Raw genomic sequence first — 14,355 nt, forward strand, 5'->3', positions numbered from 1 at the left:
CACATGGTGCCATGCAACCAGTCCATGCAAAATGTAGACACCCTATATATAGAAATGAGCAAACCAGTGATATTTTGGGGAGCAGGCTAGCAGGTGGGCCCGTTACTTACATCATAGGAGCCTACACAACACAAAACACTGTTGCTGTATGTAGGTTTTATTTTATTTATTTGTTTATCTTATATTTTGGTAATGTACATCCAGGATTTTTTTTCCTTTAATTTTTTTGGAGGCCCCCCAGGAGTGTGGGGGCCTTGTTTAGCATAGATGTAAATCCGGCACTGTGAGTCGCCATCCCTCGTGCTCGCCCTGTTCCAGAAACAAGAGTCCCTTCCTACAGGTGTGCCTGCCTCTGGGCAGGCTCACCTGTGACTCTTTCCCTCGGCAACTGGGACTTCTTGCTCCGCGGCGCCTGCTCTGACAGACCCCTCTCTCCACCGAGCAGGCGGGAAAAGCGCGCGAAGAACGCGGCCGACCGCTCCCAAGGGCGCTGGCCGCGGCCCTTTCCTCTCCGCCGCCTCGCCGGGGCGGGTGGCGCGCCCTGACGCCATTGCTGCCCCCTCCTGGCGGGCTGTCCCCGGCCGGCGAGGAGGAGGCGCGGCCAACCTTTTCCCTCCACCTCAGCGACACTTTGGCGTGAGGGAGAGAGGGAGGCATTATTCCGGCGAGGAGCCGAGCGAGAGGCGGGCGGCGTGGCGAAGAGGGAGAGAGCCAAGTTTCTGGTGGCGGCGGCGGCGGCGGCGGCGCTGGGGTCCGCCCCGCGGCGCTGCCCGGCCGAGGGGGCGCCTCCCCGCCTATGCCCCACTGCGAGAGGGCGGAGGAGGCGTGGTGGTGGGCAGCGAGCCCCCTGTGCCGGCGGCGCGCCGACCATGCCATGAGCGCCTCAGCAGCAGCCACAGCAGCTGCCGCCGCCGCCGCCTCCTCCTTTCCCTCTGCAGCCACCCAAGCGCAGGAGAGCAGCCGAGGCGCTGCCGCCGCCGCCGCCGCCGCCCGCCCCCCTCGCCATGCAAGGGCTGTGCTGCTGCCTCTGCCTGGTGGCGGCCGCCGTGGCGGGGCTGTCGGCGGCCAACCGCAACTGCCCGGACCTGGTCGTGGACAGCTGCCTATGCACCGCCGAGCGCTCCAAGGGACCCGGCCGACAGACCGTCCGCATCAAAGTTGTCTGCAGCGGAGGCGAGTTGGTGGAAACTTTGCAGCCTGCCTTGTTGCCCAACCGCACCGTGTCCCTGTGAGTAACGGAGCGAGCGCGAGCTCGGAGGGCTCCGAAGGGTCGGGTCTCTAATCTGCCCGGAGTTCTAATCTCGGGTGCGGGGCGCGCGGGAGGGGAACTCTGCACATGCTCAGAGACAAGCCTGTTTTCCTTTCACAGGTTGTCAGATGGAGCTTCAGGATGCTCCCTGTGCTGCCGCTTCAGTGGAGCGTTCTTGCGACTACCTTGTGCGTAGGGAAGGGGCGCGTTTGAGGACCCCCTCCCTCCCTCCCAAGTTTGGGTTAGGTCCCGTTGATTTCCAAAGGGACGCCCGTTGGCATTCGGCACGATGAAGGCGTGCTGCGCTTTCAGGCATGCAGGAGTGACGAGGGGTGGCGGTGTGGTTGAAAGGAAATCCAGCTGTCAAAGGGGGCTGCCTCGGGCGGAGCGGGCTGCAGGGACGGGGACTGGAGCAAGCGACGCAAGAGCTCCCCTAGAACTAAGATGGACCGGCTGTCGTACACACACACCTCTGCAGAATGGACATACTTAATGGAAATTATGTGCTTGTAAAATTGGGAGAGGGTGGCAACCGGGAGGCACACCTGAAAGATCTGGGATTTGGTCTTTCCCAATAACACCTCAAAATTCCAATGTAAGGATCTTAGTTTTCTCAGGGTCACAGGAAAACTTGATGCTTCCTTCTCAGTGGACAAATGACAATCTACCTAGCAAAGAGATGCCAAGCTAATAGTTTGCATAGTGCGCCCTTAAGTGACCTGTGTCTTCTGCCTCCTTGTAGTAGAAGTTTGACAGGAAGAAACTCCAGGTATGTTGTGGTGTGGAGGAAGAGAGGAATGAATCGCAGCCTGGTGCATCTTTCATAAATGCAAATGACTATGGAGGGCTCAGGTCAGATGGTGATTTCTGAACTTTTGGCTCGTCTGCATTTCTAAAGGCTTGTCTACTAGGAGTTTGTATTTGCTTCCCTTTCTGGAAACTCTTGGTCGCTTTTTGATTTCTTTTGGGGGAGCGCTATGTACTGCGAAGTAAATTGCACACTGCCTTGCCCAGTGGTTTTGCAAATAATACTTCCACAATGCATATTATATCAACTGAGGCATCTTTAAATCTGACAGCGGATAATTTCAGACCCTAAAGATAACAGACAAAAATGCCCTGCATAATAAGGGCTGTTTACTGAAATTGATGGCCTTCCCTTAACTGGATTTGAGAAATGAGATATACTGTCCATATTTTTAGATGCCCACTTTAACTGTTTGGAGCTTGCCAGAAGCTCCCCCCCCCCCCCGCTCTTTTTGACCCAGCATGTACTCTTCTAGCTATTTGTGCCTGTTGCATAAACTAAAAACGAACATAAGCCTGCATTCAAAAGTGTATTTACTTGGAAGTTTCTCACTGAAACCACTGGGACTTGACATCTAAGAAAATATGGACTGGGGCTGTAAATTAACAGGCTGATCCACTTCACAGCTAAGCTGAAGTACTTAGATTTAAATCTCACTGTATTCTTATTGAAATAAAGCCTATACTTAAAGTTTGACCCAAAGCCCAATTAAGACTAAAGTGTTAGACTTTAAGATAATGAACCCCAATGTAAGTATACTTTAGGGGTGCATACAGTGCTGTTGTATATCTATGTAACTGTATCAAGTTCAGTGGAAGTTACTTCCAGGTAAATGTGTTTAGGAGTGCAGCAAGAAGAGTTTGCTTTTTTAAAAAAATCTCAACTGGTTTGTTGAATGAACTGTAGAAATGGGCTAATGTAATTTACTAATAGTAGGCCCAAGTGTTCCAAACTGTCTGACTTTGCTCCCTAGATCATACCTTTATGCAACTCATCCTGTACTACCAAATCTATTTGTTGACAATTCATGCTGTGAACATTTCCAGCCCTTGCTGGTCTTTTCTCTTAAATTCAGCACTTTTTAGAGAGGGAACTGGAAAGGATAATAATTTGCAACATCTGTGGGGCTTGTGCTTGGACATGTACAGCTGTACTCTGTGTTCTGGTACACAACTTTTTGTGAAAGCTGTTGAATATTACGCTGTTCTTACTATTCATCTGGGAACCTCTTCCTCATTAAGGTACAGATGTGCCAACTGCATTTGGAACTGTCTGCAACCCTTCTGAAATATTCTACACAACACCATAAAACCATATGATTTAGCATTATCTTCGTGTTTTTATTATCTTAACAATACAACATTCCAACTTGCTTGTGAAGTATGAAACACACTCTCAGTATATTGGGCTGCGGTCTTATGCACGCCTAGTTAGGAGTAAATCTCACTGAACACAACAAGTCTTACTTCTGAGTATATATGCATACAGTTGTGCTACATGTGAACTTTCTCCACCAGTTAACAAGTTTCTGAAAACAAAATGCCACATGTAAAGAAAAGACTCTTCTCGCTTTATTCTGAAAACATGGAAGCATTGGGTCAGATTTCTTGCATCCCAGTTCTGAACAGTGTTTATTTGGAAGTGACAGCCATTCGTTTCAATTTAACTTATTTCCGTATAAACATGCTTAGAAATACAGTGTCTGGCATATATTTATCTAGTAAACTTGTATATGTTTTTTGTTTCCAGCTATTGAATGCAACACATTTTACAAATTTGATACTATTCCCTATAGGACTGTTATATTAGAAAACAAGTGGGCTGGTTGATTGGGGGGGGGGGGACAGTTGAACTCCTACAATGAAAGGGAAACAAATATATAGTAAATGTCCACTTGCTGACACTTTATCCGATCTTCTGTACTATAAAAACACCAAATTTTTCAAAAATTCATTGCATCATGGAAATGACAAATGCATTTATTGTATTTCACATTTAGAAATCCCTTTAGATCTTTTAAATCAGTTTACTTTACATTTTGTGAACATTTTTAATGTACACATAACTTTTGAAAGTATTAATTAAAAACTAATATTGGGCGATGAAATGGAAGTTTAAACAATCTGAGTAAATGAAAGGAAGGAAATGCCTGTTTCAGTAGCTGAACATGTGGCTGACAGTTTGATTGAAAGTGTCAAATACTTTCTGCAGAGAAAGTGTTTATGGTGAATTAAATTACACTTGTGTGACATTTGGCCAGCTGCAGAAATTGGTGATAAAAAGCGCAAACACTAGTGTCCATAGATATGTTTTTCTAGCTGCATGGAAGAGCTGGGAAAGAGCCTTTTCATGCAGACAGTGTCTGTTTCCATTCAGTTTTATTGGCCCATAGAGAAGGAGCTGCAGCATATGGAACATAACTTCTCAGATTGTTTTAACAAACTGAGAATAGAGGGGGTGAACAAAATAAATGTGTGTTACAGATGCAATAGCACCTTTTAAAAGCGTAGAAACCATTTTATCCAGTAATAAAAAAACCTTCAATACTGTTGTAATAAATCAAGATTACTTTTTTCTTAGGTGATATTTCCATGCAAAACTAGGCTGACTGGCCAAAGCATAAGAACTGTTGCATCAGGAAATAAGTAGACTCAGATGGGTACACTGGCAGCTGTACCTCTACCATATTACTGATATTGCAAGGGATGTCTATCTGCCGCATAATAATAATATGTTCTCTGGCAAACAAATAGTTGGAAAGTGGTTGAAAGACCCATTTTGTTTTGAACAGTGAGAGGGGTTTTTTTGCAGCAGAGTACTATTTATCTACTAGCAGTCTTGTACCTGTCATTACTTGAGAATTCTAAGAAAACAAAAGCTCAGGGCAGTTTTGAAACCAGTGGTTAAAATCTGTGCAGTTTTGAAAGGTTGAGTCTTTGAATCAAAATGGCATATTGATTCAGAATAGAAGAAAACCTGCTCCATTATCTCAGGAACTGTCGTGCAAAGTTTGGTGACCATACCTTAAGAGGTGTCCAAAGACATAGCAAACCGGCAAACAACTTTCCAAAATATAGGATAGATGAAGGTTAAGATTGTGCTAGATTCCACTACTCACACGAATAATAATAAACTGCATAACTATTATACAATGGGATATGCTTAGTCAGCTAACAAAGCTGGTGTATTGGAGGGAAAGGAATTTACGATTTCATTTCTCCTTTAAGTTGTCAAATGCACATGGCAGGATTAAACATAACTGCTGGTAAATAGTTTGCAAATGTAGGCCATTATCTTGCGTTTGAGAGTCAAGAGAGCTTTGCAACCTTGATTTGAATTAACAGGTTTGAGAAACTGTACATCTTATGATTGTCTGGGCTGTTGAATGTGAGACCCCATAAATTAAAGAAGTGCACTGGCAGTTGAACCCAGCTGAGACGATTAGGCAGCTGCTCTGCCTTATTGATGTTTAAAAGGGTACTTTGTTTAAAATATTCTCCATGCATGCCATTCTGCCTAATAATTCATGACTCTAGAAATGGAAACTCTGCAATTTTAGCAGTATGGATTTTCAAAGCATTTTTATTTATTTTATTTTATAAAAGTATTTGAGCAAAGTGTTTCACACTGATATGCTAGTTTCTTATTCCATATATTAGGTTGGCTCTAGATTTAGTTATGCTTAGACCAGACCATTGAAAATGATGGAATTTCAGTAGAGTTACTCTAAGCATGACTATGTCAGGTTCCATACCATGATTATTAAGTGTTCGGCTATTGAGATGACTGTACCTTTTTCCCTTGGCCACCAATTCTAACAAAATAGAGCAACTGCAAACATTTATTAAATTCTGACGTCAGCTGTTTCTAAAACAAGTGATACCATAACTGCTGCAATATGCTTAATTACTAGCATTATTGCTAGAAAATATTTTATTGTCTTCTGCTGAAGGTCATTAGTGCACAGTGGTACCTTGGGTTACAGACGCTTCAGGTTATGCGTTTTCGGGTTGCGCAATGCGACGAACCCGGAAATACCGGAATGGGTTACTTCCTGGTTTTGGCGCATGTGCAGAAGCGCAGAATCACAACCCGCACATGCGCAGACGCGGCACTGCAGGTTGCAAATGCTGCAGGTTGTGAACGTGCCTCCTGCACAGATCACATACACAACCCGAGGTTCCACTGTATTTAATTAGGATGTTTGTACCATGTGTTTGACGCTTCAGAAGAATATAGTGTTTTAGCAAGCAACTCAAATAAAAACAAACAAACAGTTTTTCTTTGTTCAAACTTTATGTCAGAATACTTGGGGAATATTTGTGCATGATATTGACTTTGTTTGCATGTAATGGTAAACCATGGTCAGAAACTAGCCATGGTTTATTAAAGCCCTATACGGTCTAGGACCCTCTTACCTACAGGTCCGTCTCTCCAGGTATGCCCCACGGAGGACCTTAAGGTCTGCAAATAATAACACCCTGAAGATCCCAGGCCCCAGGGAGATTAGACTGGCCTTGACCGGAGCCAGGTCCTTTTCGGCCATGGCCCTGGCCTGGTGGAACACTCTCTCACAAGAGACCAGGGCGCTGCGGGATTTGACATCTTTCCGCAGGGGCTGTAAGATGGAGCTGTTCCACCAGGCCTTTGGTCAGGGTTCAGATTGATTCTTTTCTTTCTTTATAAGAACAAGCATTAAAGAGGCATAATAAGACCAGTGATAACAGTTGGCCCTGGAGAGTATTAACCACTCTCAATTTTACCCATGGGCTGCCATCTATCCAGATTTTAATTTGCTCTGAACTAATTTTAAGATGTATTTTAATTAATTGGTTGCCTGTTTTTATGTTCTTTGTATACTGTGTTAGTTTTGTGATGTTAGCCGCCCTGAGCCTGGCTCTGACCGGGGAGGCAGGGGTACAAATAATTTATTATTATTATTATTATTATTATTATTATTATTAATGAACAGCATGCTGCTTTCAATTTTGCCCTGCTCAGAGCTGGGAAATAAACCATGGAATGGTTGACTTAGTGTTAACATGCAAACCATCAACTCATGGTTTGTTTCTCTCCAAACAAATCACAAGTGGAAGGTTTCTTCTTGGCTTCTGCTCATAGTTTATTTGGAGAGAAACAAACTATGAGTGCTTGATTGCACATAATACTGATTTATTAATATTTATTATTTTATCCTCTTCTTTTTCTTCATCTCTTGTATGTTGTTGGATGGAAACATTTGTTTTGCAGTTTCCAATGTCAATCCACCTTCACAATTTTTCATTTAAAAGTCAATACAAATTATTTTTTTAAAAAAAATTAAAAACAATACCAGTACTGAGGGAGACTGTAAAATAGATGCAGAATATAAAATAGTTCCATAAAGTTTCAAATATTTACTACTGTCATAGCTTCTTTTTTGTATGTGTGTGGATTATGTTTTTTTGCTGATGTTTGGCTTTAATTTTTTTGTTACCTAGATTTGCTTTCCCTCTGCTACAACTTTGCTTCATGGATCATGCATTGATATGGTAGCCCACATTAGCAAAGTGTTGCTGGAGTTCATTGCCACTAAGACCATAAACCTATTGGTGCAAGGTGTAATGATTGCTAGTTTATGTCCCCGTAAGTAATAGAATATTTCTGAGACTCTTTGATCAGTTAAATTGCTGTAAACCCAAATTTTATGTCTTGAATTATACTTGGTTTAAAATTTTGGTCTAAATCAAATAACAGGCTTTGAACATTGTTCCAGAGCAAGCTGCCCAGCTTCACCCGCCTCTCATCTCCCTGTGCCATGCTATGAGAAAATTGCAGAGAGAGCTTGTTTGTCTCTCAAACTAGGAGTGGTAAGCAAAGTACAAACCTTGGCTTCTGCTCGGAGTGAAGCAAACCATGAGTCTGATAATGCAGAACTTGCACTGTAGTTTTTGTATTCCCAGAGAAAGAGGAGACGTTCTCCCTCTATGGTCAGAGGCACTTCCTGGGAACCGCAAGTTGTCAGAGTGCTGTTGCATTTGCGTCTCGCTTGAAGGCTTCCCGCAGGCAACTGGTCAGGATGCTGGATTAGAAATGCCAGTGGCCTGATCCAGCAGGCTTGCCTTATGTTCTTAGGACTGACCAGTGTGCTCAATCATTCACGATAATGTCAGGCATCGTTTTAAAAATTTGTGTGCAGTAAGTTCGCTTTTAAAAAATAAACACCCAGCACCTTGTCTTGAGGCCACCTTAAGTTTCTGATCCCAGTTTATCTGCTGGTTGAACAAGTCCCTGGTCCTGTTGCCTGTCTTGAACTTCAGACCATTGGTCCATCTAACTCAGTATTGTGCACATGGAATGGCAGTGGCTCTCCAGGTTTTCTGGGCGGTGGTCTTTAACTTCACAAGTTTGCTTATGGTACATACCAGTTTTTAAAGGGACCTTCTACAAATGGTTAAGCTAATTGTAATTCATTAAAGCAGAATGTCTGAAGGCTTACAAGCTGATGTGTCACAGTCTGTCTAAAAATCTGATCTCCCCTATCTTTCTGGCATCTCCTTTCTTATTCCTCTAATGCTTGCTGAACTTACTTCTTATTCCTAGTGTCCTGGTTGTGTTCAGATCTCTCAATTTAACAGTCTTCCTGTATTATTAGTTTGCAGTCCTCTGCAGTTGTTCATTGCCTCACAGAGCCATTCCTGCTATGGCTCTGAGCTCTGGGCTCTAGCCCTAATAGCTGGACTGCAGCTCACAACATGGATTTCTAACTTGAACCTTCTCAGTTCTTTCTATAGCTGATCAGGCTCTGTCTTGCCTAATGGAACTTTTATGTTGCAGCCCACATTTCTTTTCTCCTTTCCTGAAGTATCTGCAGCTGCCTTCGTTTTGCTGAGCCTCGCCTGCTCTCTCTATCCAGGATGGAATATAAAGACGAAAGGTCATTGACACTTTAGCTCCTTCACCAGATACAGCTATTCCCATCCCACAATTGGACCACAGGAAATGTAGTATGCCAACAAACATATGTTCAGACAATGTAAAACAAGGAATTCTTCTCCCACTTCTCAGGAAATGTAGTTATTGTGAGCCGGGAGAACAAATTTTTCTTGTACGTATATGAAATCTGGAAGCTTGGACAATACCTCCCCATTGCTTATAGAAGAGCTTTATTCTCTATTGTCAATTTTATCTTCATCTTAATTAGATTAAAATGAATGTCATTATTTTTGGACAGATGTATGCAAAGTGTGAAGTTGGCATTTACACCAGCCTTGTAAATAAAATACAGTATTTTTACTAGCCTGCTGTGGACTAATAGAGGAGGGAATAGAAGTTTTCTCTCTTGCATTTCTGTGTTGGGGATAGAAGCCTCTGGCATACCACATGGTTTTCTGTGATGGCTCAAAAGAGAGGTGGGGGGGGGGGGTTCAGAGGGTAATTGATGCCTCATAGTGGGAGGTGCCAGATTCCCCAAAGGAGGCAATATCCCCCCTCTTTAATAGGGCCTCCTGGGATCCAGAAGTGTTAAATATCTATCGGCTGTCAGTTATCCCTTTCTTGTGCAAGGTTGTCAAGAGAGTGAAAATGGCCCAGCTGCAGGGATATTGGGAGAAGAAGTAGATTATCTGGACCCATTTCAGTTTGTTTTCCAACACAAATATGGAACTGAAGCTGCCCTGTTTGATTGTTGGAAGAGAGACAGGGGAATGCACTCCTGTTGATTCTCCTCAACCTCTCCATGGTTTTTGATACCGTTAACTACTGTATTCTTCTGGACCAACTCTGTGGGTTGTGTGTGAAAAGCATCACACAGTGGTGGTTTAGCTCATTCCAACTGGTGTCAATAGAAGGGGTAATTTTCTGCACCATGGGAAAGGATCTGTGGTGCCCCACATGGCTCCATTTTATAAGCCATCCTGTTTAACATTTACATGAAACTGCTGGGAACTGTCATCGCGATATTTGGAGAGCGAGGTGTCATTGGTACACTGATGATACCCAGCTCTGTCTCATGGTTCCAGCTGAATTGGAAGAGACTGTTCAGGTTCTTGACTGATGCTTGAAGATGGTAATGGGCAGAATGAGGGCCAATACATTGAGACTGAATCCCAACAAGATGGTGGTGTTGTGTGTGCTAAGTTCTTGTGTCCGAGATGTGGAGAGGCAGTCTGTCTTGGATGGGGTTGCATTCCTGGAAAGGACAGGTACATAGCTTGTGGGTACTCCTTGATCCAGCTCTAGGGCCCTTCTTGGAGAGAGAAGACTTGACAACTGTGATCCAAGCTCTCATCATCTCCTGATGGATTATTGAAAAGAGCTCTGAAAGCTGTTCCAGAATCAGTGCTCTGGGCATCTCCTGCCTGGTAGGGCTGGGCGATATCAGCTTTTCAACACTGCAGTGTATCACCAGCCAAGCTTTGTGGTTTGGCAATATACCACAATGTTGGGGGGAAAGGATGCATTGACCTCTGCCCGCGAGACAGTGGGTGAAACTGCCCCAGCTCTCACCTCAAGAGCTGAGGTGGTGTCACCTAGTCTCATGGGCTTGGACAATGCAGCTTGTTGGTGCTGCCCAGCTGGGGGGAGAGAAGGTTCCCCCCCCCAGAAGAGACAGCCCCTGTGCTCTCATCATTCGCATGTGAGTGAGCGGAGCAACAGGGCTCCTTTTACTGCTTGCTGTAGGGAGCAGCAACTGCGTTCCCCTCAGCTGAGCAGTTTCACAAAGCTCCCATCCCGCAGCTGGCTTGTGGGAGCCAGTGCCAGGTTGGGGGCTCCTTTAACTGCTTGACTGAGGCAAGGGCAGCTGCACACTCCTCAGTTGAGTAGTTTAAAGATGCAAAGGGAGGAACAAGCTGTGTCTTGACTCCCTCCAGCAGACGCTGCTAGTAGAGGGACTTAGGGGCGGTGGCGGTTTCACCAGTGATGTCCTGCTGAGTGAACCTGACATCGTGGTCTGCTCCTCATACTGGAGCTGGGCAATATATCACCCAGGCCTACTGCCTGGATTGCTGCAGTGTGCTCTGCTAGCAGTTCTGTTGCCTCTGGAGGTTCAGGTAATAATAATAATAAATTTTATTTATATCCCGCCCTCCCCAGCCGAAGCCGGGCTCAGGGCGGCTAACAACAATAAAACAGTACAAAGGTACAGCACAAACAACACTCTAAAATCATTCATTATAAATTAATTAATTCAAATCAAGCCACTGGCAACCATTGGGCCAGAGCTCCGCGAAGATTGCCGAGAGAGGGAGTCAGGCTGTGCCCTGGCCAAAGGCCTGGTGGAACAACTCTGTCTTGCAGGCCCTGCGGAAAGATGTCAAGTCCTGCAGGGCCCTAGTCTCTTGTGACAGAGTGTTCCACCAGATCGGAGCCACAGCCAAAAAAGCCCTGGCTCTAGTTGAGGCCAGCCTAACTTCTCTGTGGCCTGGGACCTTCAAGATGTTTTTATTTGAAGTTTCTCTGTGGGGCATACCAGGAGAGGCGGTCCCGTAGGTACGAGGGTCCTAGGCCGTATAGGGCTTTAAAGGTTAAAACCAGCACCTTAAACTTGATCCTGTACTCCACTGGGAGCCAGTGCAGCTAGTATAGCACCGGGTGAATGTGATCTCGCAGCGAAGACCCTGTAAGGAGTCTCGCTGCAGCATTCTGCACCCGCTGGAGTTTCTGGGTCAGTCTCAAGGGCAGCCCCACGTAGAGCGAGTTACAATAATCCAGTCTGGAGGTGACCGTCGCATGGATCACAGTGGCTAGGTCAGGGCGAGAGAGGTAAGGAGCCAACTGCTTAGCTTGGCGGAGATGGAAAAATGCCGCCTTTGTTATAGCTGCAATCTGCGCCTCCATAGAAAGGGAGCTGTCGAAGATTACACCCAAACTCTTAACGGATGGTGCTGGCACTAATTGCGCCCCCGCAAGAGATGGGAGTTGCCCCCCCAATCCCATATCATCCCGTCCCAGCCACAGGACCTCTGTTTTCGAAGGATTTAGCTTCAACCGGCTCCCACGTAACCACCCAGCCACAGCTTCCAAACATCTGGTCAGTGTGTCTGGGGCCGAGTCAGGATGGCCATCCATCAACAGATAGAGTTGGGTGTCATCGGCATACTGATGGCAGCCCAGCCCAAAACTCCGGACAAGCTGGGCGAGGGGACGCATAAAGATGTTAAAAAGCATCGGGGAGAGTATCGCACCCTGAGGTACTCCACACACCAAGGAGTGGCGCGATGACAATTCCCCCCTCAAGCGCCACCCTCTGTCCCCGACCAGTGAGAAACAAGTGCAGCCATTGAAGGACTGTGCCCTGGATCCCCACGTCGGCAAGGCGGTGGTCCAGGAGTTCGTGATTGACCATGTCGAAAGCTGCTGACAGATCTAGAAGAATCAGCAGCCCCGACCCGCCTCGAGTGGCCTTTACAGTAGTGGCCTCCCAAGTTCTGAGATTCTTCCCCCAGATGTGTACTTGGCTCTTACATTATACACATTTTTGTGGCATCCTTAGGTACACCTTTTCACCCAGGCTTGGGGAAATGGCTGAATGTGAGTTTTGGCCATATTGCTATATTTTCATTTGGTGTTTCATACCTTTTGATTTTAGATCACATTTCCCCCTGTTTATTGTTTTCCCCACTCGACACCCAGGATTATCTGTGAATTGGAAATCTATTTCCAATCATGACTTGATTGCATGTGCGATGATATGATAACTGTAGTGTAGCAGGAACTTGTATGAAATGCACCATGTAGAGGAAGTGAGCAAGAGTTTTCCCACTGTGCATACACTTTCTCACTAGAGTAGTGGCAGCATTGGCTGGGATGGGGAAGGAACGTGGGATGAAGCTTTTGCAAGAGTGGAGAACAGGTCAGTGGCTTGGGAGGGATAGGTGCAATGAATTTAGTGGTCCTCCATTTACCAAGAGGCAGTGGTTACTTCTATCCAGAAGGGTGAGTGGAAAATTGCATGAGTGGCTCATATAAGCAGTAAAAAGGTTTTAAGTGAGCACTCAAATGATGTATATTCAAAACTGAAGTCTAGTTTTTTCTTACTACTTTGATTTCCTCTCTCTCTCTCGTGTGTGTGTCTCAAATACCAGCCATTGAATATTATGGAAGAAGCATCACCATCAGCTTTTATTGATCTGCTGAGTTTTAAATTGCATAGCAAAGGAGAGTGAATTAAGTACTAATCTAGAACACTGGGAACAATATTTTAAATCACTGGGACACACTGGAAAGAATGGAAATGATTTGAAACACCTGGCTGACTTCTCTTTGACAATGTGCAAACTATTATAAAGCTATTCAAAAGCAAGTTGTTCTGCCAGAATGCAGTAGCAGCAGACTCTTGAAGCATTTTTATAGTATTTGGGGCTGCAGGCAGTTAGGGGAGCTGCTGGTTCTTGGCTCCTTTCCCCCCACTTAGGATCTTTGCAGGAAAGGACATCATTTTACCCTGATAAGTACATCCCAAGTCTATCTTTTCTGCTGTCCACTTCTGCAAATGTTGAAGTGTCGCTGCATATTGTTGACGCATCTCATGAAAGCTGCATGGAACATTTCATCGTTTCAAAAGCTAAGAGTAAGGAAATAATAGTGACTGGGACAGAAACCACAGTATCTGGCAAATTGCTACATTATTGTTGTAAGTGTTCTTTTATTTGTAGGAATGCTTTACAGTATCTGAGACAGTAAACCACAACGTTTTGCTACATTAGACAGCAGTCACGAGCTGGATCTTGTGGGTCAATTAGAATAATTCCCATGTGTACATATAATCCAAATAAATATAGTGTATGCAAGTATATATTTTCTGGAACGGGAGGGCGGTGATGGCCTTCCAGTCAAACGTCCAATATCTATGTGGAAGTTCTGTTTAAAATGGCTGTAGTGTTGTCACTAAAATTAATCTTTCCCCCCCATAAATAAACCAGTAAATGAATAAATGCACTGATTTAAAATTAGATTAGAAAAAAGAAATGGAGCATAAATAACTTTCTTCATTTGAACTTTGGAGGCAGGGTGACAAATTCAAGTTCTTACCCCACATGTCTATTCTGCGTAAATCACATTAGTTTCATGAGGCTTACTCCCAGGTAAGTGGACATACAGCTGCAGCCTATGCCTTTTCAGAAGAGTGTTGCACACTCTTGTTCAACCTGTTCTGTGATTAGCAAGGAAAGGAGTGTTATTCCTTGGATCATGATGAATTGCGCTTCACCATGCGTAGGAATTTAATTATGCTTTTAGACCAACTTATAGTAGCTGTAGAGAAGGAAGGATGGAGTTAAATTTGTGTTGAACTTTCTTCTTAACTAAGATACTAAGA

At 44.7% G+C, this 14,355-nt stretch overlaps 1 protein-coding gene across 1 annotated transcript in view; it reads left to right on the forward strand.

The window, feature by feature from the left end:
* The first annotated feature begins 831 nt into the window (after positions 1 to 831).
* ADGRA1 (adhesion G protein-coupled receptor A1) overlaps positions 832 to 14,355 on the forward strand; it is a 310,905-nt gene continuing 297,381 nt past the window's right edge. Inside the window, exon 1 of the mRNA XM_081007127.1 lies at positions 832 to 1,228. Within this exon, the coding sequence (XP_080863253.1) occupies positions 1,005 to 1,228 (224 nt within the window). The 5' untranslated portion in view covers positions 832 to 1,004. The remainder of the gene's footprint in view (positions 1,229 to 14,355) is intronic.

Source organism: Podarcis pityusensis (assembly GCF_964106645.2).
Source record: "Podarcis pityusensis genome assembly, chromosome: 5".
In the NCBI taxonomy this organism is placed as follows: domain Eukaryota; kingdom Metazoa; phylum Chordata; class Lepidosauria; order Squamata; family Lacertidae; genus Podarcis; species Podarcis pityusensis.